The 26,429-nt window shown below is 45.0% G+C and overlaps 1 protein-coding gene across 1 annotated transcript in view; it reads left to right on the forward strand.

Annotated features, from left to right (window-relative positions):
* Positions 1-26,429, forward strand: part of INPP5D (inositol polyphosphate-5-phosphatase D) — an 809,167-nt gene that overhangs the window by 512,550 nt on the left and 270,188 nt on the right. Inside the window, exon 16 of the mRNA XM_078666020.1 lies at positions 8,910-9,018. Coding sequence (XP_078522146.1) covers positions 8,910-9,018 — 109 coding nt within the window. The remainder of the gene's footprint in view (positions 1-8,909; positions 9,019-26,429) is intronic.

Below are 26,429 nucleotides of genomic sequence, written 5' to 3' on the forward strand. Positions count from 1 at the left end.
GGACAATGCATCAACTTTTAAGAACGTCACTAATGTAAATAGATCTCAAAACCGACCTTCTGGTTTGTGAAAGTAAATGAGAAGTGCATGTGGCCACTCTTATGAAGATAAAGAAGGTTTTGGATGAAAATCAAGGGAAAATATTGTCTGGGGGTTGCCCTCATTTATTATCTAGATTACCATATTAGTTGTGAAGGAGTAAATCCCAATGACTAGTGAAAGCAAATAAAGATGCCCCCTGAGAGGGACTATGGCTTGACGGAGTCCTATGCAAAATTCGTAGCAAAATTTGACGACAAGACAGAATCTGTATAATTTGATGAAAAAGAAATGTTTGTTTGGAGTAAAAAAATGTGAACTAGGCTTCCGGAATCAAAATGTTTTTATGTGATGAACCAAAAAACAAAAAGAATTGGGTGGTAACTGAAAATTCGCCATAAAAACACTCCTTGGTTCAAAATCAAGAGTATCGGGGTAACAGTGGGGTAGCTAGTATGTCGCGGTATGAGCGGTTGGGAATGATCTGAAGGAAGATAATGGGCAGGGAGACATCTTCATTATGTGAGTCCTTAGAGCACTTTTAATAGGGCCACATTTGTGGATAATACTGAAAGTCTTCCTTTTTACTAGTGGGTGAGGAGCACTCAAGTATCAAAATTATGTTTTGCTTAAAGAGTTACACACCTGTGCACTGTTAATGAAAAAAGGTCACATGAAGCAAGAAATAAAATAATACTAAGACAGACAGGTATAAACATGTATGTATTAGAGGCAGTAGAGAGCGCGCATCTTTTACTGCTCATTTAATTACCAGGGCGGGTACCAAGTATTAGCAATAAAAAACGGTTGCTTAGGGGCCCACCTGTAGGAATACCAGATAGACCCTTGAAGGACAAATTGCGGCAAAATCGTTGGGAGGAGGGCCTGTCTAGGATGGTATTTCTTTATCATAAAAGTATGTTTACAAGGCAGCGTTGTAAGAAACCGCACTGATTTATCAGACGTTATCTCGCTCATTGATGGTTATTTTACAACAGAAGTAGTAAAGCACAGCTTTTTAGGTCGAGCCTGGGCAGCGCATGCGCTACTTTGTAAGGCATGTTGTATTTGAGTATGGCAGTGAAGCTCCGCCCACTCTCCGCTCATATTTTTCATTGGCTTGTGTCATTGCCCTTCGTAAATGCTGGCTTCTGATTCGTTAATAGGCTTGTTAGCCTCTCCTTAGTACCGCCTTGTCTTCATTTGTAACCATAAAATTCCCTGTACCCAGGACAAGCGATAATTATCAAACAGGCACGAGACCATTCTCTACCAAAATTTTCTATCGTAGAATTCTGGATATACCTCTTTGTGAATACTCTAAGTAGGTATTTATTGTCTCTAGTGCACCAGTGTCCTACACGAACACTTCGTTTACAAATATTAATAGTAACAAAGAGCGGGGGTTCGTTCTATGTTCAACTCGGCGCAACCAATCCCAACCGATCTACGTGGGATTGTACATACACCCACACATAAACATTTAAAGACAGAAAAAAATTTGTGGCGGAAAGGAAGGCACCTCACGGGCGAACACCCTCGGGGCAAATTGGTTAGTTGTTTACCAAATGTCGTGCCCCTTTCTCATCATAGGTAGCCATTCCAATTTCCAGAATTTGTGGAAAGTAAAGACAAAGACATATAGAAAAAGAAAGAGGTGCAAAGCGTGGAGCTTAAAGCATAGCTCCTAGTGAAGAGACAGAACAGAGTGAAGGTAAAATCAACAATCAAACCTCCTGGACCACTTTATTATGAATTGAGGGATCAACTGCTGAATTAAAAAGGCTGGAAGCTTAAATTCGCATCCAAATACCTGTAGCCGACATGTTTCACTGCCCGTTAGAATTTATGGCAGATTCATCAGGGTTAACACTCTGTTGCTGCACCCACTTTGATTGTCTTTAAAAACAGGAAGCTGCCGAGTTGAAACAAAAATACATACACAAAAATGAAAAATCCATCTCTGAACCCAAAACTTATTAAATCCCATTTATGACCTCCACCAATGAATTAATTTTTTTTTACACATCTGTGTAAACCACTTTACCCTGGAACAGCTATGGTCAATCGTACCAGCTGCACAGGCAGTTCTCCGCCTTACTGTTGGCTGTTATATCTACCTGTATAACAATTAGGGGAAAACCAGTTCAGAGTTAAAAAAATGTTTGGAATACCCCAATCGTCATTCTTTCAACACTCAGCTGATGCCATTCAATGGAGTCATAGTCATACCGACTCCTGATTGAACTGACTGTGAACTCAATGAAGTGTAATTTATAACTTCACCAGTTTGATCATACACACAGCAACCATATAAATATATATCTCTGTAGCTGATTAGCGCCACCTCATTCTCGTGCTCGATGAGGTCCACTAGAATGATTCACCAAGGAAGGAAGATAATGGGCAGGGAGACATCTTCATTATGTGAGTCCTTAGAGCACTTTTAATAGGGCCACATTTGTGGATAATACTGAAAGTCTTCCTTTTTACTAGTGGGTGAGGAGCACTCAAGTATCAAAATTATGTTTTGCTTAAAGAGTTACACACCTGTGCACTGTTAATGAAAAAAGGACACATGAAGCAAGAAATAAAATAATACTAAGACAGACAGGTATAAACATGTATGTATTAGAGGCAGTAGAGAGCGCGCATCTTTTACTGCTCATTTAATTACCAGGGCGGGTACCAAGTATTAGCAATAAAAAACGGTTGCTTAGGGGCCCACCTGTAGGAATACCAGATAGACCCTTGAAGGACAAATTGCGGCAAAATCGTTGGGAGGAGGGCCTGTCTAGGATGGTATTTCTTTATCATAAAAGTATGTTTACAAGGCAGCGTTGTAAGAAACCGCACTGATTTCTCAGACGTTATCTCGCTCATTGATGGTTATTTTACAACAGAAGTAGTAAAGCACAGCTTTTTAGGTCGAGCCTGGGCAGCGCATGCGCTACTTTGTAAGGCATGTTGTATTTGAGTATGGCAGTGAAGCTCCGCCCACTCTCCGCTCATATTTTTCATTGGCTTGTGTCATTGCCCTTCGTAAATGCTGGCTTCTGATTCGTTAATAGGCTTGTTAGCCTCTCCTTAGTACCGCCTTGTCTTCATTTGTAACCATAAAATTCCCTGTACCCAGGACAAGCGATAATTATCAAACAGGCACGAGACCATTCTCTACCAAAATTTTCTATCGTAGAATTCTGGATATACCTCTTTGTGAATACTCTAAGTAGGTATTTATTGTCTCTAGTGCACCAGTGTCCTACACGAACACTTCGTTTACAAATATTAATAGTAACAAAGAGCGGGGGTTCGTTCTATGTTCAACTCGGCGCAACCAATCCCAACCGATCTACGTGGGATTGTACATACACCCACACATAAACATTTAAAGACAGAAAAAAATTTGTGGCGGAAAGGAAGGCACCTCACGGGCGAACACCCTCGGGGCAAATTGGTTAGTTGTTTACCAAATGTCGTGCCCCTTTCTCATCATAGGTAGCCATTCCAATTTCCAGAATTTGTGGAAAGTAAAGACAAAGACATATAGAAAAAGAAAGAGGTGCAAAGCGTGGAGCTTAAAGCATAGCTCCTAGTGAAGAGACAGAACAGAGTGAAGGTAAAATCAACAATCAAACCTCCTGGACCACTTTATTATGAATTGAGGGATGAACTGCTGAATTAAAAAGGCTGGAAGCTTAAATTCGCATCCAAATACCTGTAGCCGACATGTTTCACTGCCCGTTAGAATTCATGGCAGATTCATCAGGGTTAACACTCTGTTGCTGCACCCACTTTGATTGTCTTTAAAAACAGGAAGCTGCCGAGTTGAAACAAAAATACATACACAAAAATGAAAAATCCATCTCTGAACCCAAAACTTATTAAATCCCATTTATGACCTCCACCAATGAATTAATTTTTTTTTACACATCTGTGTAAACCACTTTACCCTGGAACAGCTATGGTCAATCGTACCAGCTGCACAGGCAGTTCTCCGCCTTACTGTTGGCTGTTATATCTACCTGTATAACAATTAGGGGAAAACCAGTTCAGAGTTAAAAAAATGTTTGGAATACCCCAATCGTCATTCTTTCAACACTCAGCTGATGCCATTCAATGGAGTCATAGTCATACCGACTCCTGATTGAACTGACTGTGAACTCAATGAAGTGTAATTTATAACTTCACCAGTTTGATCATACACACAGCAACCATATAAATATATATCTCTGTAGCTGATTAGCGCCACCTCATTCTCGTGCTCGATGAGGTCCACTAGAATGATTCACCAAGGTGGCAACGCAAATACTGACCCACTCTGGTGGCTGCACGTGTGTTTTATGTGCTGTGCAGCCATTTCTCGGTTATTATGTGATGATGTCATTAATCTCACCCGCCCTAATCAAAACATCACTTATGACCGATTGTTAGTGCCAGAAAACTTTTTGCGACCGTCTCATGCCCCCGTTTCTTCTGGAGCCTCCAGACCCCGGGGAACAGAACCGGGTTAATGAGTCAAAGCACTTATTTAACTCACAATCGTGCCGGAGGACATTATTTTTTTTAAAAAGGGGAAAGAACAAATGAAGGACCATATCCAAAGGTTATACGCCCCTGATTCTACTCGTACGTCAGAAAACGGGCAGGACCGCTAATGAGTAGAGATACATCTCAAACACAAATGAGCCCTCTCCTTACCATACAGTTAGTGATTTCCCTCCGTAAATCATCCCAGGAACCTGCCTGTGGTGCAAGACGCGCAGTCTTTAACTCGTCTACGCCCCAAACATGTGACGTCAGACCACATGGTCGGCCTGCTTCCGTCTAGCGGGATTAAGCAAATGAAAGGTAAATACAGTGGCCATTTTGAAGTGGTACTATTTATAAATGATTGAGTGAACGCTCAAATCAAACCAAAGGGAGTATGTGCGTCAAAGAATATAGCACTATTTCTTGTATCTCAGTCATCAAATAATTCCCTTACTCGCTTTCCCACTGGTGTGTGTTAATGATTTTCCGAGTGACTATTAATAATATTTGGGGATAGGCTGAGTCATTGAGATCCGTAGTAAGCAATCAGACTTACACCTATTGTAGGCTGTAATGAAATGTAGTTGAAAATTGGTGTTCTGAAAACCCACCTATCTGTTGTCTAATAGAGGCCCAAAATAGCGCCAAAGACAAACTAATGCAGAGGCCATTTTGAAGTGGTACTAATTGTAAATGATTAAGTGAATGCTCAAATAAATGCACCTAAAGGGAGTCTGTGCATCAAAATTATCACTCCTTCTTGTATCTCAATCATAAAATAGTTCCCTTACTCGCTTCCCCATTGGTAGATGTTAATGATTTTCCGAGTGATTTAAAATACTCTTTGGGGATGGGCTACGTCCTTCGAGTGTGTCGTGAACAATCAGACCTACATCCATTGAAGGGATGATGGCCAACTATATATTTTCTAATGGGGATACAAAAACAAATTAGTGTAAAGTCACTCATCGTGTTTTACAAACCCCTCTGTTGATGGACACTCCAACCTGTATCCATAATTAAAAGAATTAAGGATGTTAAAGGTTGCATACAGATGCCAGTTCACATTGAATGAGTGAATTTCGTGACAAAAGCGTGCAAAAAGGACAAAATATAAAAACGGTTACATTACTTTTATTTTTATGACCTTCTGCAATATTGTGCCTCATGCAACCCTTTATGTCACAACATTTGTAACGAGAAAACCACAGCAAGGAAAAACAGAGGAGAGCATGGCTCATGGAGATGGTAAATGAGCTATTTGATCTTGTTCCACTCAATAATTTCGTTCAATCCCTGTTTATCACTGCCCTCTCTGAAAATCCATTTTGCTTCCTTGGTGATTAGAATAGATTCAACATTTGTTGGGTTGCCCCTCACTGTCTCCAACACTGTCCAAGTGAAGCAATGTTTTTCTTGGTGACAGTGTTGAACCAATTTGGTCGTTAGTTTTCCCAATCTAAGGGTACTCAGATGTTCCTGTATACGGACTTGAATTTTTCTTGTGGTTAGACCGATGTACTGTAGACCACAACTGCACAGTAGCCGATAGACCACATTGGTGGTGTTACAATTACTAAACTGGTTTAAGAACCATTCCTTCCCTGTGGATAGTGTGACGCTACTGCATTTTTTGGTCAATGGACATACTGAACAACTTCCACATGGAAAATGCCCCTTTGGAATTGTTGTGGAATTGTTCCTCAAGGTCACCTGATCTCGTGTATGGACAAGCCTGTCCTTAAGGTTACCAGACCTTTTGAAAGCAAATCTGGGGGGGGCATAGAAAAATCTTTGTTACTTAAGAGGTCCCAGTGCTTTCTAATAAATTGCCTGATCTTAGTGGACATAGGTTCATACGTCATAACCACCGGAAGGCAGTCCTTTTCTCTTTGGTGTTATTCTCCAGCAAAGCACTGCGGGGAGTGTTGAGTGCCCTCTTTTTAGCGTTTTTGACCACCTTGCGGGGGTAATTCCGTTGAAGCACATACTCCCTTTGGTTTGATTTGAGCGTTCACTCAATCATTTATAAATAGTACCACTTCAAAATGGCCACTGTATTTACCTTTCATTTGCTTAATCCCGCTAGACGGAAGCAGGCCGACCATGTGGTCTGACGTCACATGTTTGGGGCGTAGACGAGTTAAAGACTGTGCGTCTTGCACCACAGGCAGGTTCCTGGGATGATTTACGGAGGGAAATCACTAACTGTATGGTAAGGAGAGGGCTCGTTTGTGTTTGAGATGTATCTCTACTCATTAGCGGTCCTGCCCGTTTTCTGACGTACGAGTAGAATCAGGGGCGTATAACCTTTGGATATGGTCCTTCATTTGTTCTTTCCCCTTTTTTTTAAAAATAATGTCCTCCGGCACGATTGTGAGTTAAATAAGTGCTTTGACTCATTAACCCGGTTCTGTTCCCCGGGGTCTGGAGGCTCCAGAAGAAACGGGGGCATGAGACGGTCGCAAAAAGTTTTCTGGCACTAACAATCGGTCATATGTGATGTTTTGATTAGGGCGGGTGAGATTAATGACATCATCACATAATAACCGAGAAATGGCTGCACAGCACATAAAACACACGTGCAGCCACCAGAGTGGGTCAGTATTTGCGTTGCCACCTGGGTGAATCATTCTAGTGGACCTCATCGAGCACGAGAATGAGGTGGCGCTAATCAGCTACAGAGATATATATTTATATGGTTGCTGTGTGTATGATCAAACTGGTGAAGTTATAAATTACACTTCATTGAGTTCACAGTCAGTTCAATCAGGAGTCGGTATGACTATGACTCCATTGAATGGCATCAGCTGAGTGTTGAAAGAATGACGATTGGGGTATTCCAAACATTTTTTTAACTCTGAACTGGTTTTCCCCTAATTGTTATACAGGTAGATATAACAGCCAACAGTAAGGCGGAGAACTGCCTGTGCAGCTGGTACGATTGACCATAGCTGTTCCAGGGTAAAGTGGTTTACACAGATGTGTAAAAAAAATTTAATTCATTGGTGGAGGTCATAAATGGGATTTAATAAGTTTTGGGTTCAGAGATGGATTTTTCATTTTTGTGTATGTATTTTTGTTTCAACTCGGCAGCTTCCTGTTTTTAAAGACAATCAAAGTGGGTGCAGCAACAGAGTGTTAACCCTGATGAATCTGCCATAAATTCTAATGGGCAGTGAAACATGTCGGCTACAGGTATTTGGATGCGAATTTAAGCTTCCAGCCTTTTTAATTCAGCAGTTCATCCCTCAATTCATAATAAAGTGGTCCAGGAGGTTTGATTGTTGATTTTACCTTCACTCTGTTCTGTCTCTTCACTAGGAGCTATGCTTTAAGCTCCACGCTTTGCACCTCTTTCTTTTTCTATATGTCTTTGTCTTTACTTTCCACAAATTCTGGAAATTGGAATGGCTACCTATGATGAGAAAGGGGCACGACATTTGGTAAACAACGAACCAATTTGCCCCGAGGGTGTTCGCCCGTGAGGTGCCTTCCTTTCCGCCACACATTTTTTTCTGTCTTTAAATGTTTATGTGTGGGTGTATGTACAATCCCACGTAGATCGGTTGGGATTGGTTGCGCCGAGTTGAACATAGAACGAACCCCCGCTCTTTGTTACTATTAATATTTGTAAACGAAGTGTTCGTGTAGGACACTGGTGCACTAGAGACAATAAATACCTACTTAGAGTATTCACAAAGAGGTATATCCAGAATTGTACGATAGAAAATTTTGGTAGAGAATGGTCTCGTGCCTGTTTGATAATTATCGCTTGTCCTGGGTACAGGGAATTTTTAGGATTGCAATTCATTGAGTGGAGGGCTTTCCCTTTTAGTACCCGTTGCTTTTTCCCTCTAAGCTCCTTTTGTTATTTCATTTGTAACCACCCATGAGGACAGGCCCTTTTACTTCGGCTGTTACACGGTACATCTTATTTAGTCTGTAAGCACTATGAGTTTCTCCTCCTGCGATCACCACATGCTTTCCTGCAACATTCAGATCGCCATGCGCACTTTCACTTTCCAAGCTGCCTGGGACAATGGAGGCCACTTCTTTGAAATGAAATAGGCCTTGCATTTACAAGAGTTTCCGCTATTGGCATTGTAAGTGATAATTCCTTTCTTTTATTTATGTGTTAATTATCAAAATAGATAAATAAAAAGGTATTGTCATTTACAATGCCAATAGTTTAAACTATCGCCGATGCGAGACCTTTTGCATTGCAAATGCTTGTTTGTGACAGTCCTCAATCTGTTGTTTTTTGGGATAAAGTAAGTCATGTGCCGCTGAGATAGGGGAGCATCGGCATTTCTGACGCAGTTCATTTCCCACAGGAAGCTGAGAACATTGTGCAGAAGATCCGCCTGCAGCAGTACCCGGAACTACTTCCCTATGACCAGCTCACCCTCGAGCGCAGGGAAAGGAAGGTGTTCCTGTTTTTTGGTAAGTCCAAGGCCACCTTCTTCCAACACTATAATTTAAGTAAATCGCAACATATTCTCTCCAATACAAGTACTGCATTTTTTTCCGTAAATAAAAGCTTCCTAAAGAATCTAATGGAATGTTTTGATTATATTGTGGTAATGCTCATTACTAAAGTAACAAGCATTTACAATGCAACGGTTTCGCCTTTGACAAAGTTAGAGCTATTGGCATTGTAATTGACAAATTGTTTATTTATGTGTTGGTTTTGAAAACAGATAAATAAATGGCATTGTCATTTACAATGTCAATAGCTGTCCTCGTGCAGCCTATTCCATATTCATGCGGGAGGGGCTACCCCTGCACGCGCAGGGCTCAGCGAGGCTGACGAGGAGATACCAACCCACCCACGGGGAAGGTGGGGCTTGGGGAGAGAGGGGAGGGCGCAGGAGGGGAGGGTGGAGGAGCAGTCAGTAAGCTGGCAAGGTGTGCGTCTGCACCGCTAGTGGCTAACAGCTGTGTAGGAGGTGGCTGGAGGGCACGTAGAAGTCACGGCAGACCATTTCAGAACGATTTTTAAAAGTACCGCGACCCCATAAAAAGTAATACTTAGTTCCTCCTCTGCATTAGACTGTTTTTTTTTAACATAAATAAATGGCATTGTCATTTACAATAGCCGGGCAGGGCACAGGGAAGGGGGGAGAGGAGAGACGAAGGAGAGCTGCGGGCTCAGGGAAGGAGGGGCGAGGAGAGACGAAGGAGAGCTGCGGGCTCTTGTTGTAATGCTTGCATGGATGAGTTGGTGGATGCATGCATGGGTGCATGCATGGATGGGTGTATGGATGGGTGTATGGATAGATGCATGAATGGGTGGATGGATAGATGCATATATACAGCCAATCCCTCAACAATGTATGCAATACACCAACCCATCCAACAACCCATCCATGCATCCATCCATACATCCATGCATCATGCATACATCCATCCATCATGCATCCATCCACCCACTGTGTCCCACTCCGACCCCTCTAAATATAACTCATTTTTTCTGTATATAGAGATGACTGTATTCACTAGTATATGAAGTAGACCTTTCTACTCTAACATTCCTATGTGACTCTTGCAGTACATCTATTCATATCCCTTCCATATGTATATAGAAATATAACGAGAATCAACAGTCTCTTCTTTGTGTGACTACATCTAGTACATTTCAATTGTTTTCCTGTTTGTATCTTTTACTTAACGCATGTAAATCAAAGTCTTTAGGTTTGGCAACTGGTTCTTATGTAAAGCGCTCTGACACCTTCGGGTAAAGTTCGCGCTACATAAAATCACATTAAATAAAACTTTACCCCACAAATCCAACCATCCATTTGTGCCTAGGCTTACATTTTACGGCCTCGAAGCACACAGAGAAGGGACAGTTTACTAAGTTGAGGCTTTGTAGGGTGCATGGCAGGGGACAGTTTTAGGCGCCAAGGGAGGGTAGGGAGCAGAGTCAGAGTACTTCACGGAGGTAGGGGGCAGTATTTTATGGTTCAGGGCAGGGGGCTGCGGTACTTTTTGGAGCATGGCCTTATTTTAAAGGGCTCAGTTCAGGCGGAGGAACGGCACAAAACACCGGGAGCCCAACCCAGGGAGCTCTGCAGAGGGGGTGATGTGGAGCCCGACTCACCTTCAAGCAGCAGTGTTGTAGGCGCTCTCTGGGGGGGGGGGGGATCAATGCATTTTTTCATTACTCACTGTACCCCGTTGTGGCAGCTGGTCGCAATGCTGTCCTCACAGTCCCCGTCACTCCCACAGTCGCGGCAGGGGCAGTGAGCAGCCGCCTGGGGCTCCACGTGGACGTCGCGCCCCACCTGCAAGGAAGGGATGGCCTCTTCAACTCAGGATACCACAGTTGTGCTTTCAGACTCACACGTATGGCCAGCAGGCGGGAGAGTTCGGGGTTGTCAGTCCTGCACCTCCCAGGCACCGCACCCAGTCCCCCGTCGCAGCCTAAGCAGGGAGTAGAGGGCCGAGAGCGCCCACAGCAGTCAGGCCAATGTTGGGTGAGGAGAAGGGGGGGCGGCCCCTCGGCAGCACTGTGCCCAATCTGGGCGGGTGGGGAAGCGGGCTGTATGTTACTCACCGCCAACCATAGCAGCGATGATGCGCTCTCAAGCTGCGGCGCAACTTCTCTCACCCGGCCACGGCACGTTGGAGTCCGGGCCGTAGCGATCCCCATGCGGCGGTGCTCCGTATCTTCTCGGGCCACCCGCTCACCTCCCCAGAGCCAGTCGGATGAATTCCGACGTTCAGTACGGACGACTAAGAAACACCCATGTTAACACGGGGAGGGTCTCTGGAGAAGCAGTCTGGAGAGGGGTGTCCCTAGCTGCGTCAGGTGCGGCTTAAAACTGGGCTTCACGCAGCCTGCGGCCTGGCCAGATCTGGGTGCCTCCCACCGAGGTCTCCGTTATTCTACTCCGAGTCTCCGATTATGTGCAATTTAAACGCCTAAAAGACTCACCCAGTGTGATTTTCGGAGGCTGAATACCTGATCCGGTGTGGTGAGAGGGGGCCTCGGCATACGGGAGAAGCATCAGCCTGGAGTTTGGTGTCCTGAATGAAAAAAACATGGCGACGAAAACAAACAAAAAAACTCCGCCAAAGAAAAACAAGTCAGGTCCCGGGCCGGCAGCCAATCACAGCGCGGCCCGGGAATGACGTCACGGGGGTGTCCCGGACCTGCAGCCAATCACAGCGCGGCCCGGGACAAAGGGGCGGGGCTTAAAAAAGCCAGAGAAACGCCCCGGAATTATTAAAAATTAATCAGTACACATCACCAAGTGTCTTGATTTGTTATGGTCCCTTTAATATCTTTGTTTCCATGACACTTCAGAATTACCCAAAAAATTGCTTCATTTGTGCCTTCCTAATTGCTTAAATATTTTGAAACCTGTATAGTTGATTTACACAAATTTAAATTGTGTTGAGTGTTAGAAAGAAATGACATCCTACAGCCTTTGTTTCACTCCCTCTACCTCAGCAACACTGTAGCACTATGAATACCAAAGTTTGTTTTCTTTGTTTTGATCCTATGTGGGAATTAGTCTCTCAACAGTGATGCAGTGTTGAGCGAATGATTTGCGGCCTGAATCCAAAATGTTCCCTGTATCTGTTTCAATAAAGGAAAAAGTGGTTTTAAACAACTCCTTGGTGTGGTCAGTTTGGAGACTATTCAAACGAGCAGATGCATTGAAAAAGGTATGAGCCGAAACGTGTCTGCTCGTTTGAATGATAATACATTTTTGAATATTGATCCCCGTGAGTGCTTGCATTGCCTCTTAGATGAGTTTGGTGAAACGTCGCACCAGTTTCAAGAGTTCAGCATCACTGGTTGGACTTTTTGAAATGAATATAGACATATAAGTGTGTGTAGATATATAATATATATATATGTACATATAATATAATATATATATATATATATATATATATATATATATATATATATATATATATATATATATCCAAACCATAGCAGAACCCAATTGGAAAAGAAGCCTCACGAAGGTAACTTTGACATCCCTCTTTAATAAAAGTAACAGCCTGCCAGCAGGATTGTTCATGCAACCTTCATACAAAAGATTAAAACGCCAGACGCGTTTCAGGAAATCGTGTTCCCTTCTTCAGTGGCGTGGAAGGCAAGTGTCTGCTGCGGGCGCTTACTGAAGAGCACTCAGTGTAACATCCCCTGCTTAAGTAGGCGTGGCAAAAGGCCTTCTGGGTGATGTAGTCCTCTTCAACTGTGGGCGCGCCTGCACGCCAACACCTAGTAAAGCCAGTCATTGAAAGGTAGAAATGAAGCCGCCTGCTCGGCTTTGCGTGTTGTTACTTGGGGCTGGAGCTGGAATCCTCTGCTAGACCCTTCGCTCACACCTTCGCTCCGCAAATGAAAACACCGGTCGGTGCTTCCCAGGATCCGCTGTAGCGACAGGCTTCTCCTCCGCGACCGGGACGGCCGCTATAACATCCAAACCATAGCAGAACCCAATTGGAAAAGAAGCCTCACGAAGGTAACTTTGACATCCCTCTTTAATAAAAGTAACAGCCTGCCAGCAGGATTGTTCATGCAACCTTCATACAAAAGATTAAAACGCCAGACGCGTTTCAGGAAATCGTGTTCCCTTCTTCAGTGGCGTGGAAGGCAAGTGTCTGCTGCGGGCGCTTACTGAAGAGCACTCAGTGTAACATCCCCTGCTTAAGTAGGCGTGGCAAAAGGCCTTCTGGGTGATGTAGTCCTCTTCAAGTCATACCACTGTGGGCGCGCCTGCACGCCAACACCTAGTAAAGCCAGTCATTGAAAGGTAGAAATGAAGCCGCCTGCTCGGCTTTGCGTGTTGTTACTTGGGGCTGGAGCTGGAATCCTCTGCTAGACCCTTCGCTCACACCTTCGCTCCGCAAATGAAAACACCGGTCGGTGCTTCCCAGGATCCGCTGTAGCGACAGGCTTCTCCTCCGCGACCGGGACGGCCGCTATAACATCCAAACCATAGCAGAACCCAATTGGAAAAGAAGCCTCACGAAGGTAACTTTGACATCCCTCTTTAATAAAAGTAACAGCCTGCCAGCAGGATTGTTCATGCAACCTTCATACAAAAGAAGCCCACAGTGGTATGACTTGAAGAGGACTACATCACCCAGAAGGCCTTTTGCCACGCCTACTTAAGCAGGGGATGTTACACTGAGTGCTCTTCAGTAAGCGCCCGCAGCAGACACTTGCCTTCCACGCCACTGAAGAAGGGAACACGATTTCCTGAAACGCGTCTGGCGTTTTAATCTTTTGTATGAAGGTTGCATGAACAATCCTGCTGGCAGGCTGTTACTTTTATTAAAGAGGGATGTCAAAGTTACCTTCGTGAGGCTTCTTTTCCAATTTGGTTCTGCTATGGTTTGGATATATATATATATATATATATATATATATATATATATTATTCACAAAAAGCTCCACGCTTAAGGCAGCACTCCACGAAGGTAAGTTTCACAAAACCTTTTATTTCAAAAAGCGGCATGATTGCACAGCTGTCTCTTTCCTTCCCAACGCGTTTCAGTGCTAACAAGCATCTTAATCATGGGGCGGCATGTGGCAAGACCTGGATCGGACCTCTGCATTCAGTCCCTTTAATGGCGTTTGTTCTCCAGTAAACAATACGCCAGGAGTAGAAGTCCCAATAATCCCATTTTAGTATGGCCAGTGTTTCGCCAGAACTTGAGCCGATTTTCTGCATTCTTTTACATCCCTTCAGTGGGTCTCTGTGCTGCTCACCCGCTTCGTTTCTCTGACACCCTCGTGCTGTTAGGGCTGACGTGCATTCCCCAGCCCTTCAGAACATAGTCCAGTTCAGTGGCGGTGCTAGCCTCCTACGGCAGGAGAGGCCGCGGTTAAATTATTCACAAAAAGCTCCACGCTTAAGGCAGCACTCCACGAAGGTAAGTTTCACAAAACCTTTTATTTCAAAAAGCGGCATGATTGCACAGCTGTCTCTTTCCTTCCCAACGCGTTTCAGTGCTAACAAGCATCTTAATCATGGGGCGGCATGTGGCAAGACCTGGATCGGACCTCTGCATTCAGTCCCTTTAATGGCGTTTGTTCTCCAGTAAACAATACGCCAGGAGTAGAAGTCCCAATAATCCCATTTTAGTATGGCCAGTGTTTCGCCAGAACTTGAGCCGATTTTCTGCATTCTTTTACATCCCTTCAGTGGGTCTCTGTGCTGCTCACCCGCTTCGTTTCTCTGACACCCTCGTGCTGTTAGGGCTGACGTGCATTCCCCAGCCCTTCAGAACATAGTCCAGTTCAGTGGCGGTGCTAGCCTCCTACGGCAGGAGAGGCCGCGGTTAAATTATTCACAAAAAGCTCCACGCTTAAGGCAGCACTCCACGAAGGTAAGTTTCACAAAACCTTTTATTTCAAAAAGCGGCATGATTGCACAGCTGTCTCTTTCCTTCCCAACGTGTTTCAGTGCTAACAAGCATCTTAATCATGGGGCGGCATGTGGCAAGACCTGGATCGGACCTCTGCATTCAGTCCCTTTAATGGCGTTTGTTCTCCAGTAAACAATACGCCAGGAGTAGAAGTCCCAATAATCCCATTTTAGTATGGCCAGTGTTTCGCCAGAACTTGAGCCGATTTTCTGCATTCTTTTACATCCCTTCAGTGGGTCTCTGTGCTGCTCACCCGCTTCGTTTCTCTGACACCCTCGTGCTGTAAGGGCTGACGTGCATTCCCCAGCCCTTCAGAACATAGTCCAGTTCAGTGGCGGTGCTAGCCTCCTACGGCAGGAGAGGCCGCGGTTAAATTATTCACAAAAAGCTCCACGCTTAAGGCAGCACTCCACGAAGGTAAGTTTCACAAAACCTTTTATTTCAAAAAGCGGCATGATTGCACAGCTGTCTCTTTCCTTCCCAACGCGTTTCAGTGCTAACAAGCATCTTAATCATGGGGCGGCATGTGGCAAGACCTGGATCGGACCTCTGCATTCAGTCCCTTTAATGGCGTTTGTTCTCCAGTAAACAATACGCCAGGAGTAGAAGTCCCAATAATCCCATTTTAGTATGGCCAGTGTTTCGCCAGAACTTGAGCCGATTTTCTGCATTCTTTTACATCCCTTCAGTGGGTCTCTGTGCTGCTCACCCGCTTCGTTTCTCTGACACCCTCGTGCTGTAAGGGCTGACGTGCATTCCCCAGCCCTTCAGAACATAGTCCAGTTCAGTGGCGGTGCTAGCCTCCTACGGCAGGAGAGGCCGCGGTTAAATTATTCACAAAAAGCTCCACGCTTAAGGCAGCACTCCACGAAGGTAAGTTTCACAAACCTTTTATTTCAAAAAGCGGCATGATTGCACAGCTGTCTCTTTCCTTCCCAACGCGTTTCAGTGCTAACAAGCATCTTAATCATGGGGCGGCATGTGGCAAGACCTGGATCGGACCTCTGCATTCAGTCCCTTTAATGGCGTTTGTTCTCCAGTAAACAATACGCCAGGAGTAGAAGTCCCAATAATCCCATTTTAGTATGGCCAGTGTTTCGCCATTCAAACATATACTAACACATATTTACTCTCTTATACAATCCCTGATACAAGTTCACAATGATCCATACAGCCACTCACACATTCACTGGCTCTCATGCACAGTTATTTATATATGCCAACTCTCACATGTACTGTGTTTTACATATGCACTTACTATGACATGTAGCATTGAGATATCCATTCACTCATCAATACACTCATGCACACAGTCAACCGCCCATGTAGCTGTTTCCACATGCACTGTTGAACTCATACACCTAGTGAATCAACTGCTCACACATCTATGCACAGAGTCACACACCTCCCAGCCACCCCCACACAAACTCAATCTCCCATACAAATACTTGGGCAACCAATCAATAACACATATAGCCTCTCGTATAGCTAATGATCAACACATGCAGCAGTTTACATCACAACAGACATACTGATGCACACATTCAGACAGTTTAGTCACTAACCCATGCATTTAGTACGACACATTTATTCACTCACTCATACAGTCAGTCACGCACCTACTAAATCCTTCATCCAGACACTTATACATCCACTCATTCTTCAATATGTCAAACATATTTAAACTTTACAGAAACACACAGTCACTGGATGATGTCATCAGTGATGTCATCAGTGATGTCATTTGAGATGTCATCAGTGATGTCATCAGTGATGTCATTTGAGATGTCATCAGTGATGTCATCAGTGATGTCACTGACCATGTCATGAATGATGTAATATGTGACATCATCAGCAGTGGATTGCGGGTGCGCGAAATATATAGTTAGTGCAACTAACTATATATGGAATTTCATTGGTTTTGTATGATTAAAATATTCACCTAACTATATATGGTCTCAAACCTATGGTTTTTTCATTGAATATATATATATATATATATATATATATGTATGTATATGTGTGTGTGTGTGTGTGTGTGTTTTAGTTCTTCCACCCCCAAAACCTCAGCAGTGTCAGATGGTAAGCGCCAAAATCTAACATACTATTTTAGAATGCTACAGAAATGTGTTTAGGTACAATAATAAAACGTGTGCACCTGAACATATTGTGAATCAGCTATGTAATTCTTGTAACCCATGTAGCATATACCAATACAGTTCCTCACTTTGCAATGTATATAAGCAACCAGCAGATTTCTGGAAAGCCTACAATCCAGAATGAAGCGTATATAGTAGGACAATATACATTAAAAAATAACACTCTTGGCCTGGCCCTCGTGCTCAGCTCGGCCTAGCACCACATAATGCGCAAAAGGACTTCTTCTCTGGCCGAGCCCGCCCTGAGGAGTGATACAAAGTGCAACTTTGTTGAGCAGAGGCCAATTGGCTCTCTACAACACTGACTGCAACAAATTGGTTTTCCGTGTACACATATTAGAAGAAGACATGCAGCACGACCCTTCCCCCTTCACCACTCTCATGTTTAGGACCCTGTACCTCTCATGTTCCGACAGGACACACAGTGTGGTCACACTTTAGTTGTTAGGAGCTCTTAGCTGCAGTAGTTTCGTCATGTCATTCTTCTTGCATATGTCCTTTCTCTGGCTGTTGCCAAGCTTACCAACAGAGGTAGCAGTGCCCCTTGTTGAGAGAGGAGTAACACGAGGAGTCAGCCATGGAGCTGCCAGACAGTCGAGCATGGTAGGTTACAGTTCAAGGAGTCTCGGATACGGCGGTTTCCAGAAGGAGAGTTTGAAAACATCCTGCCTGGCTTCTGCGTTCAGGCAGTGTGCCTGCCCCCTTGTTACAGCTCTCAAACACATGATAGTATCATCCTAAATTCAGTCAGGCCGGGACTGCAAGACTTTAAAAACACCCTGCAAGTGCTTGCAGTCAGACAGTGTGCCCCCTGGCCTCCAACATAAATGGAGCCCTGCAAGCAGGGGTGTATCCTCCATTGGAGCGGTGGAGCGGAGCCTCACTTAAGTTACCCCCAAAGATGTCAAAATAAAATGGCGCTGTTAGATCTGGCATCATTGGCGTGGGTTTCCCCAGTAATTTTTGCCTTTGCCTCCTGCGTTTTTGCTGTATCTTGGACTTCGTTTTGCTGGTCTAGATGCTTTGGGCACTTTGCCACTGCTGTTCAGTGCCAAAGTGCAAGTGCTCCCTTTGTAAAATGTTGTGATGGATTGGTGATTCCATGATTGCCATATTTGATTTAATAGTCAGTCCCTAGTACAGTGCACTGTGTGTGCCCAGGGCCTGTAAATCAAATGCTGCTAGTGGGCCTGCAGCACTGATTGTGCCATCCACATAAGCAGCCTGTAAATGTAACTCAGGCCTGCCATTGCATTGCCTTTGGGCGGTCTAGTACTTGCCATGTTGACTTGGCAAGAGCACCCACTTGCCAGGCCTTACCCTTCCCTTTTCTTACACGTTAGTCACCGCCAAAGGTAGGCCCAAGGTACCCCTGTGGGCAGGGTCCAGTGTATGTGAAAGGTAGGTCATGCCCTGGAGTGTGTGGCATGTCCTGAAAGTGAACTACTGCCAATTTTGTTTTTCACTATTGCAAGGCTACATGTTACCATAGGATAGAATGGGGAGTTTGCTTATAACATTGTATAGGCATAAATACCCCTGGGAACAAGGTAGGAAAATAAACTTTAGTATGCCTGAGCTCAGAATGTTGAAAAACATCTTTTAGTGAGAGTGATTTTTACATTCTGTGTTTGAAAATACCACTTTTGGAAAGTAGGTGTTTTCTTGCTTAGCCATCCAGTGTGCCTCTGCTAAGATGTGTATTGACTGTATGGCTTTGGAGTAACAGGGGCCAGGGAGGTGCAATGGCTCCAAAGAGTCTGGATGAGTCAGGGCTGGGCTGAAGAGACCTGGGCTGCATTTAGAGTAGGGGGTGGAGATTTCCTTTCACTTGAATGGGCCTGGTCTGCCTTCCACAATGCTGTCTCCACCTCCTGCCAGGAAGCAGCACTAGAGAGGACAGAACTGGTTTTGACTGAGCACAGGGCTTTTCTGTCACAAGAGAACAAAGGATGTTCTAGTATAAATATTGGGGCCCTGACCCTAGACTTTTAGATCAGTTCTGGGAATCAAGAGGAACCTTTGCCAAGGAGAAGAGCCGGAGAAGCTGAGGAGGAATACTGCCCCTGTGTTGTTTGCTGTCTAGGGTTGGCCTGAAGTGGCTACTTTCTGCCAAGGAAAAGGACTTTGCTATTTGCTGTGTCCCCTGCTTGAGGAAGATCTCCAAGGGCTTGAAACTGAGTTTGCTCCCGTTCTGAAGTCTCAGGGACACAAAGACTTAACCACCAGCTCCCTTGAACCTCCTTGCTGGGAGTGCTGACCTAAGAGGTGCCTGCTGTTGTCCTGGAACTCTGGAGGCTATTTTACGCTGGGAGCTGGAAAAGTAGCACAACTTCGAGAAGCGGACACATCTGCGCCTGTTTCCGACACATCGCAGAAGAAATCGTCTCCGCGCCTGCCCCTGGCTCGAGAAATCGCTGCGAGCCGCATCAAGTGCACCGATCTCAGAAGTCTGAGATCACCGCACCGATTCCGACGCAAGGCCTGCTGTGCTGCTGCAAGAACCCACGCATCGTCCCGGATTGCCGCATCGCGGCTGTTGCATCGTTAGGGAACACAGTACGAAACCGACGCATCACCTGCCCATGCTGTGAGCAACCGACGCATCACCTCCCCTGTGCAGCAGTAAGGAACCGACACATTACCTCCCCCGGAGCAAGGAAGCAACGCATCACCTTCCCTGAGTGTAAAGAACCAATGCATCACCTTCCCTGCGACCCTTTTTTTTGTGTGCGCGACGCTTCCAAGGTACTTTGTGTGAAAAGTGTTGCATCTGCAATTTGCTTTGAATTGAACTATTTCTACCATTCGGAAGTCATATTTTTATTACTGTATTGTGGATTTTTGTCATTTGGTCTTGTTTTGGTTCAGATAAAGATTACTTATGTTTCTAAACTGGTGTGGTGTCCATTTGTAGTGTTTTCACTGTATTACTGTATTTCTTCACAAATGCTTTGCACACTGCCTCTGAGATAAGCCTGCCCGCTCGTGCCAATCTACCAAGGGGGTGAGCAGGGGTTATTTTAAAACTGTATCCCCTTTACCCTGACTAGAAGCAAGGGTCCATATTTGGACAATGGTACCTACCTCTACCAAGTAGAGACCTCAATTTCTAACATTTGTGGTCAGCATTGAGGATCTGGACTTGCATTTGTGTCTTACATACAGTGATTGGTGTACACTACTAGTATAGTAGCAGACCATTACACGACCAGATGCATTTGGTGGAACTTCTTCTTTAGGACTATTTTTTCTTTGCAATTGAGAACTGCCAAGCTTTATCATGACAAGACCAGCATCACTTGCATCTGTGGATATTGAGTTTGGGGAGGATAGGGGAAAAACCTACACTGTGCCACAGGTAAAAGCTATCTGAAAAAAGTTTAAAATCTGTGTAAGAGGCCTCTCCAGAAAGGAGGAATTCCTAAAGGTGCTGGTTGGAGTCAAGGGATGCCAGCAGGCATGATGACCAGCCTATTGAGGAGGTGGAGGATTTAGATGAACAGAAGAATAGGCTATTGGGTCTGTCTGGGGGAGGGTCACAGTCCAGAGAGGGATGGCTTCTGGGTATAAATAACATTTTACGTTACTCCTTCTCGCACTGCGAGAAAGCAGAAGAAGGCTATGTCTGGTTGGGGGTGGGCGGGTCAGGGAGGAGTGGCTAACCCAATGTTATGGGTGCTCACTGTTTGGTCGGCCCCAGGACCGACTAAACCAGTCATAGTACTCTCCATTTTGTTCATGTAGGCTGCTGCGCTGCCTGCATGAAGCAAACAGCCTCCCCGTAGACGCCTGTAAGGACGGCGTCCAGCCAATCACAACGCTGCCATTGCAGCATTGTGGTTGGCGTAGGGGAAGAGAGGGAGTCTGCCTGCTTCTGCTTCCTGTGAGCAGAGAGCAGGAGACGCGACGCGGGAGTCCAGGACCGGAAGAGAAGGTACGTTTATTTTTAATTTGAATTTTTATCAAATTAACCCCCACGCCCCCCAACCCGCAATTCATGCCGGCTGCCACTGGAAGAAAGAAGGCACCCTGCAGCAAAATCCAGATGACAGCAACTGCTTTGGCCACAGTCCTACCGGCCTTCTCCTGCTTCGACGCCCCTTTGACTTGTCTTGCAAATGTGACCCCTAAAACCCCTGGGAGGACTGTTGCCTTCAACAAAGACTCCAATCTCTCTAGGACAGTGGACCTGTCCAGAAGAGACCGACTCCAAAGAGTCCAGATCCAGGCGGATTTCGCGTCCCCAGTACACTCTGCACCCTACACTCACGGCCCAAGCCTGAGTGACTCACCTGTGCAGTGAAGTCTCCCTGGCAATCCTGACCTCATGTCCAGCATTGGCTGACCTCTCCTTCCCTCCACGACGGCGCTGCAGTGTGAATCCAGAGGCTCCCCCCTGACTGCGACAGCCTCTGATAAGAAGACTCCGATGTCGAAAGGACCGCCTGAACCCGAAGCCCCTGGGCCTTGGTGAGCTGAACCGGTGGTGCCCCTACAACCCCCCTACAACCCCCCTACATCCCAACTTACCTCTGCAGTCATTGGTCTTCCTCCTGCAACCTACGGTGCCATGGTGCCTTTGCCGAAAGAAGAATACCCTTTGAAAAGCATGCGGCGCCCAACGTCGAATTTGCACCCTGCACCTATTTATTTATTGTTTTATTTATTTTATTCATTTCTAAAGCGCCTGTTACACCAACCAGCGTGTCCCCGCGCTAAGTGGACTAGTTAATAGGAGATCGGTACAGGCACCTCCCAGATCTAATACGGGGATGTTGTTGCTGCCTTTATTAGCCTCCAAATGCAGAGGAGAAGAGCCATGTTTTCAATTCTTTCCTATTTGTGGTTTCGCATTGTTCCATTCTTAGAGTTTCAGGGAGCTTGTTCCAAGATTTAGCCGCAAAGTATCTAAAAGACCTTGCCCCCATTCTACTGGTCCGTATTCTTGGGATTTTTACCAACACCCTTCCTTCTGATCGCAGATTGCAGCCAGGGATGTAATGTGTTATTAAAGGGTGCAGGTATCGTGGGCCTTTTTTTGCAAGAATTTTATGGCAGTAACACAGTGACTTAACTTGTACTCTTTTTTTCTACCGGCAGCCAGTGTAAGTCCTTCAAAGCTTTTTTTGCAGAGGCTCTTTTAGGAAGGCTCAGTACCAACTTGCCACATTTTGCACTAACTGTAGCTTGGCTAGCTCTTTTTTTGGTGCTCCCAGGTATAATACGTTCCCATAATCTAATTGGGAAGTCACCAGAGCATGCACTATGGTTTTCCTTGTGCTAGGTGGTAGTAGGTCCAGTATTTTCCTCAAAGTTTTTAGGGTGCCAAAGCATTTACCCACTACCTTCCGTATCTGAGCATCGAAAGACAGTTTAGTGTCCAGTCGGACTCCCAAATTTTTTACCTCTGTTTTTGGTGTGGGTACAGGACCCAATATTTCTGGACACCATGCAGAGGACCATATTTTCTGGATTTTACCCACTATCATCACCTCGGTTATATTTCCGTTCAATTTCAGGCAATGATTGGACATCCATTTTGCCACGTCCTCTAAACACCTCAAGAAATTGAGCGCTTTCTGTTTGTTGTTTCCCGAGAGTGTTACAATCAGCTGAGTATCATCACCATACGATACAATGTTTACCTGATGTTTTTTCCATCAATTCTGCTAATGGTCCCACATATAGGTTGAAAAGCGTGGGGCTCAAGATTGACCCCTGTGGGACTCCCTGGGACAGTAAGATACTCTTCGATATTTGTGATTGTTGCAATACTTGGAAACTTCGTGATGATAAAAAGGATGTCAGCCATCGTAGTGCAGTGCATTCTACACCGCATTCTTCTAGTCTTTGCAAAAGCAGCCTGTGTGAGACGGTATCGAAAAAGCCGCGCTTAAGTCCAATAGGATTATTGCAGCTGTCTGTCCCGCGTCCACCCATTGTCTCATTGTATCTGTGACCAGTAGCAAAGCTGATTCTGTAGAGTGGGCAGCTCTAAAGCCAGATTGAGAGGGAAACAAACTTTACAACGCAATTTTTACAACGCACTACCATTACAACGAAACTTTTACAACGCAACATCCATTACATCGCATGCCATTACAACACAACCATTACAATGCATGACACTACAACGCATACCACTACAACGCATGTCATTACAACACATAACATTACAACGCATAACATTACAACGCATAGTACCCTTACACTATCCAACACTTACGCCACTGTTGCACCCCCTGGAGTTAGAATAGTAATTTTTATCCCTACACTATCCAACACTTACCCTACTGTTGCACCCCCCTAGAGTTAGAATAGTAATTTTTACCCCTACACTATCAAACACTTACCCTACTGTTGCACCCCCCTGGAGTTAGAATAGTAATTTTTACCCCTACACTATCCAATACTTACCATACATGCAATGTAATGTTATGCGTTGTAATGGTATGCGTTGTAAAGGTAGTATGCGTTGTAATGGAATGCGTTGTAAAGGTAGTTTTTAAAAATTAGTTGTAATGGCATGCGTTGTAATGGAATGCGTTGTAATGGATGTTGCGTTGTAAAAAATGTGTTGTAAAAGTTTGCTTTGTAACGTCATACATCCGATTGAGATGGGTGTAGTAAACCATTGTTCTGTATATGGGCTGTTAGCTGTTTGTTTACTAGTATCTCCGCAATTTTTGTGACATACGGCAACAACGAGATAGGGCGCAAGATTTCTAGGACTGCTTGGTCTATAGATGGTTTCTTTTTCAATGGACGTACTATTGCTTGTTTCCATTTGTTAGGGACTTCACCCTTCTGAAAGGAGGTGGTGAATAATTCAGAGATGTATGGCATGATAAGATCTACTCCCATCAATAATTTTACTGGCCGAGCAGGATCATGTGGGATCCTGATTTAATTCCTTTGGCAATTATTTTAAGTTTGTTAAGTTCTGGCATTTTAAATTCATTGAGTCTCTCTCCTAAAAACTCCTTCCTTGGTTCTACTTTGCTCCCCTGTCGTGCTTCTGTTGGAAAACTGCTGTATATTTTTGCCACCTTCCCTTCAAAGTATTCAGCAATTTTATTGCAATTTTCTACTGAGGGTATTTTCTCCTTCTTATGGTTTTCATAGGATTTGAGAAATTTTAGTATAGAAAACATTTCTTTTGAAGAGCTACTCGCGCTTTCTATCTTTACTGTGTAGAACTCGCACCTAGTTTCCTTAATTAATGCATGGTACTTTTTAAATTCTTTTCTATAGCAATCTTTGGCCATGTTGCAGACGTTTTTGCGCCACTTTCACTCTAACTTCTTACACTCTTTCTGTGCTTTAGCAAGGGTCTCATTGTACCATGGTGCTGATGCCTTCTGTCTCTTAGGATTATTAGTACTCCATGGTGCTATCTCGTTGATAGCATCTATTATCCATTCCTCAAACTGACCATTGGCAATGTTTATATCAGTTCCTAAGACAGGTTTATTTTTCCCCAGTGCCCAGGATCTAGGATTAAAGCCTGCCCATTTCCTATCTGTCGCTTTTAGACTAGATCCCTCTGTCCTTACTCAATGGCACAGATATTGAGAAAGGGGTCAAATAGTGGTCTGTCCAAGGGATCGGCCAAGGTGTTTCCACTTTTATATCCTCTTGGTTAGTGAATATGGGATCAAGAGTGTGGCCCCCGTGGTGAGTTGCTGTTTTCACCTGTTGGAAGAGATTCATTGCCATAAGATCCATACATAGAGATTGGGCTTCCTTGTTCTCTTTCTTATCAAAATTTATATTTAAATCACCAAGTATAAGAAACGTCCCATATCGTAAGGCTGGTTGAACCGTCTTTTCTCCTAAGCTTTCTATAAATTGTGTAGCTGGACCTGGTGGGCGGTATATTAGGAAGCCTTCTATTGTCACGTCATCAGCCGCTGAGAGTTTAAATAAGAGTGATTCACAGTGTTTTATATTTGCTTCCGTTATACTACACTTCAGGGAGGCTTTATGAATTATGGCGATTCCCCCTCGTCTATGTTCTCTATCTTGCCTTTGGATCACATATCCCTCTGGGAGTGTATCTATGATATCAGGATCTGAACTGTCATTTAACCATGTTTCTGTAAGGAATAGTGTATCTGGATTTCTTTCTTTTAGGATATCATAGATTTAATATTTATGTTTCGCCATAGACCGGCAGTTTAGTACCATTAATGACCATTTTCTGACCGGTTTATTGAGGTGATTCTTATGAGTGCGGTTGAAATTACAGTGTTGGCATTTTAAAAACTTCCCATCAGCACTCATATTATTTTTACAATTGGGTAAGATAGGCTTAGGCTCTCTGCAGACGCGGTCGCTCCCCCACGCTGCTCCCTGACCTGCCTCGCCTCACAGCTTGGTATCGTTGTTGCGCATCTCCGCTGCTGTGACTGAAATTGCCGCTTTGTATTGCTGCTTTGCATTATTATTGCCATATTGCACTGTGTCAGACTGCTTAACCATTTCTGCTGATTGAAGTGTATTTGCTTGCTCCGTGTAAGGCCGCCGGCCATTTTGCTGTTGTTGTTGTTTCCCCTCCCTGCCCGGACCTCCACCCCGCCCCCGCCTTCCCAGCTGACCCTCCCTCCCACTGATACTACCTGAAGCGCTCTGACTAGATCGCGCTGTGACCATCCTGCTCTCTGCAGACGCTGTCGCTCCCCCACGCTGCTCCCTGACCTGCCTCGCCTCACAGCTTGGTATCGTTGTTGCGCTTCTCCGCTGCTGTGACTGAAATTGCCGCTTTGTATTGCTGCTTTGCATTATTATTGCCATATTGCACTGTGTCAGACTGCTTAACCATTTCTGCTGATTGAAGTGTATTTGCTTGCTCCGTGTAAGGCCGCCGGCCATTTTGCTGTTGTTGTTGTTTCCCCTCCCTGCCCGGACCTCCACCCCGCCCCCGCCTTCCCAGCTGACCCTCCCTCGCCCCTCCCCTTCCACCATCCGCATATGAGCGCTACTCTTGCGCGCAGCGTTCACGCGCAGCGGTCGCGCCCCTTGCGCGCCGAAGGTGCGCCAAAGGTAAGCCCGTCTACGCCCGTCCGCGCCTGGACCGCGCCCAGCGCCCGTCCCCCTGCTCCATGTCGCCCCCACCCCCCAGATTAACTTATGATGCCGCTACTCTACTCGCCCTCAACCCCGAACGCACCCCACTTTGCTGCGAAGCTACCCCAGGACGTACCCACGGCCCATTCTGCTGCCTCTCCTGTAATTTCAACTGCGTCAGGACCCTCACCAAACACACCTCCTCCACACACAGCTCCGAAC

The sequence above is a fragment of the Lissotriton helveticus genome, chromosome 11, assembly GCF_964261635.1.
Source record: "Lissotriton helveticus chromosome 11, aLisHel1.1, whole genome shotgun sequence".
NCBI lineage: Eukaryota > Metazoa > Chordata > Amphibia > Caudata > Salamandridae > Lissotriton > Lissotriton helveticus.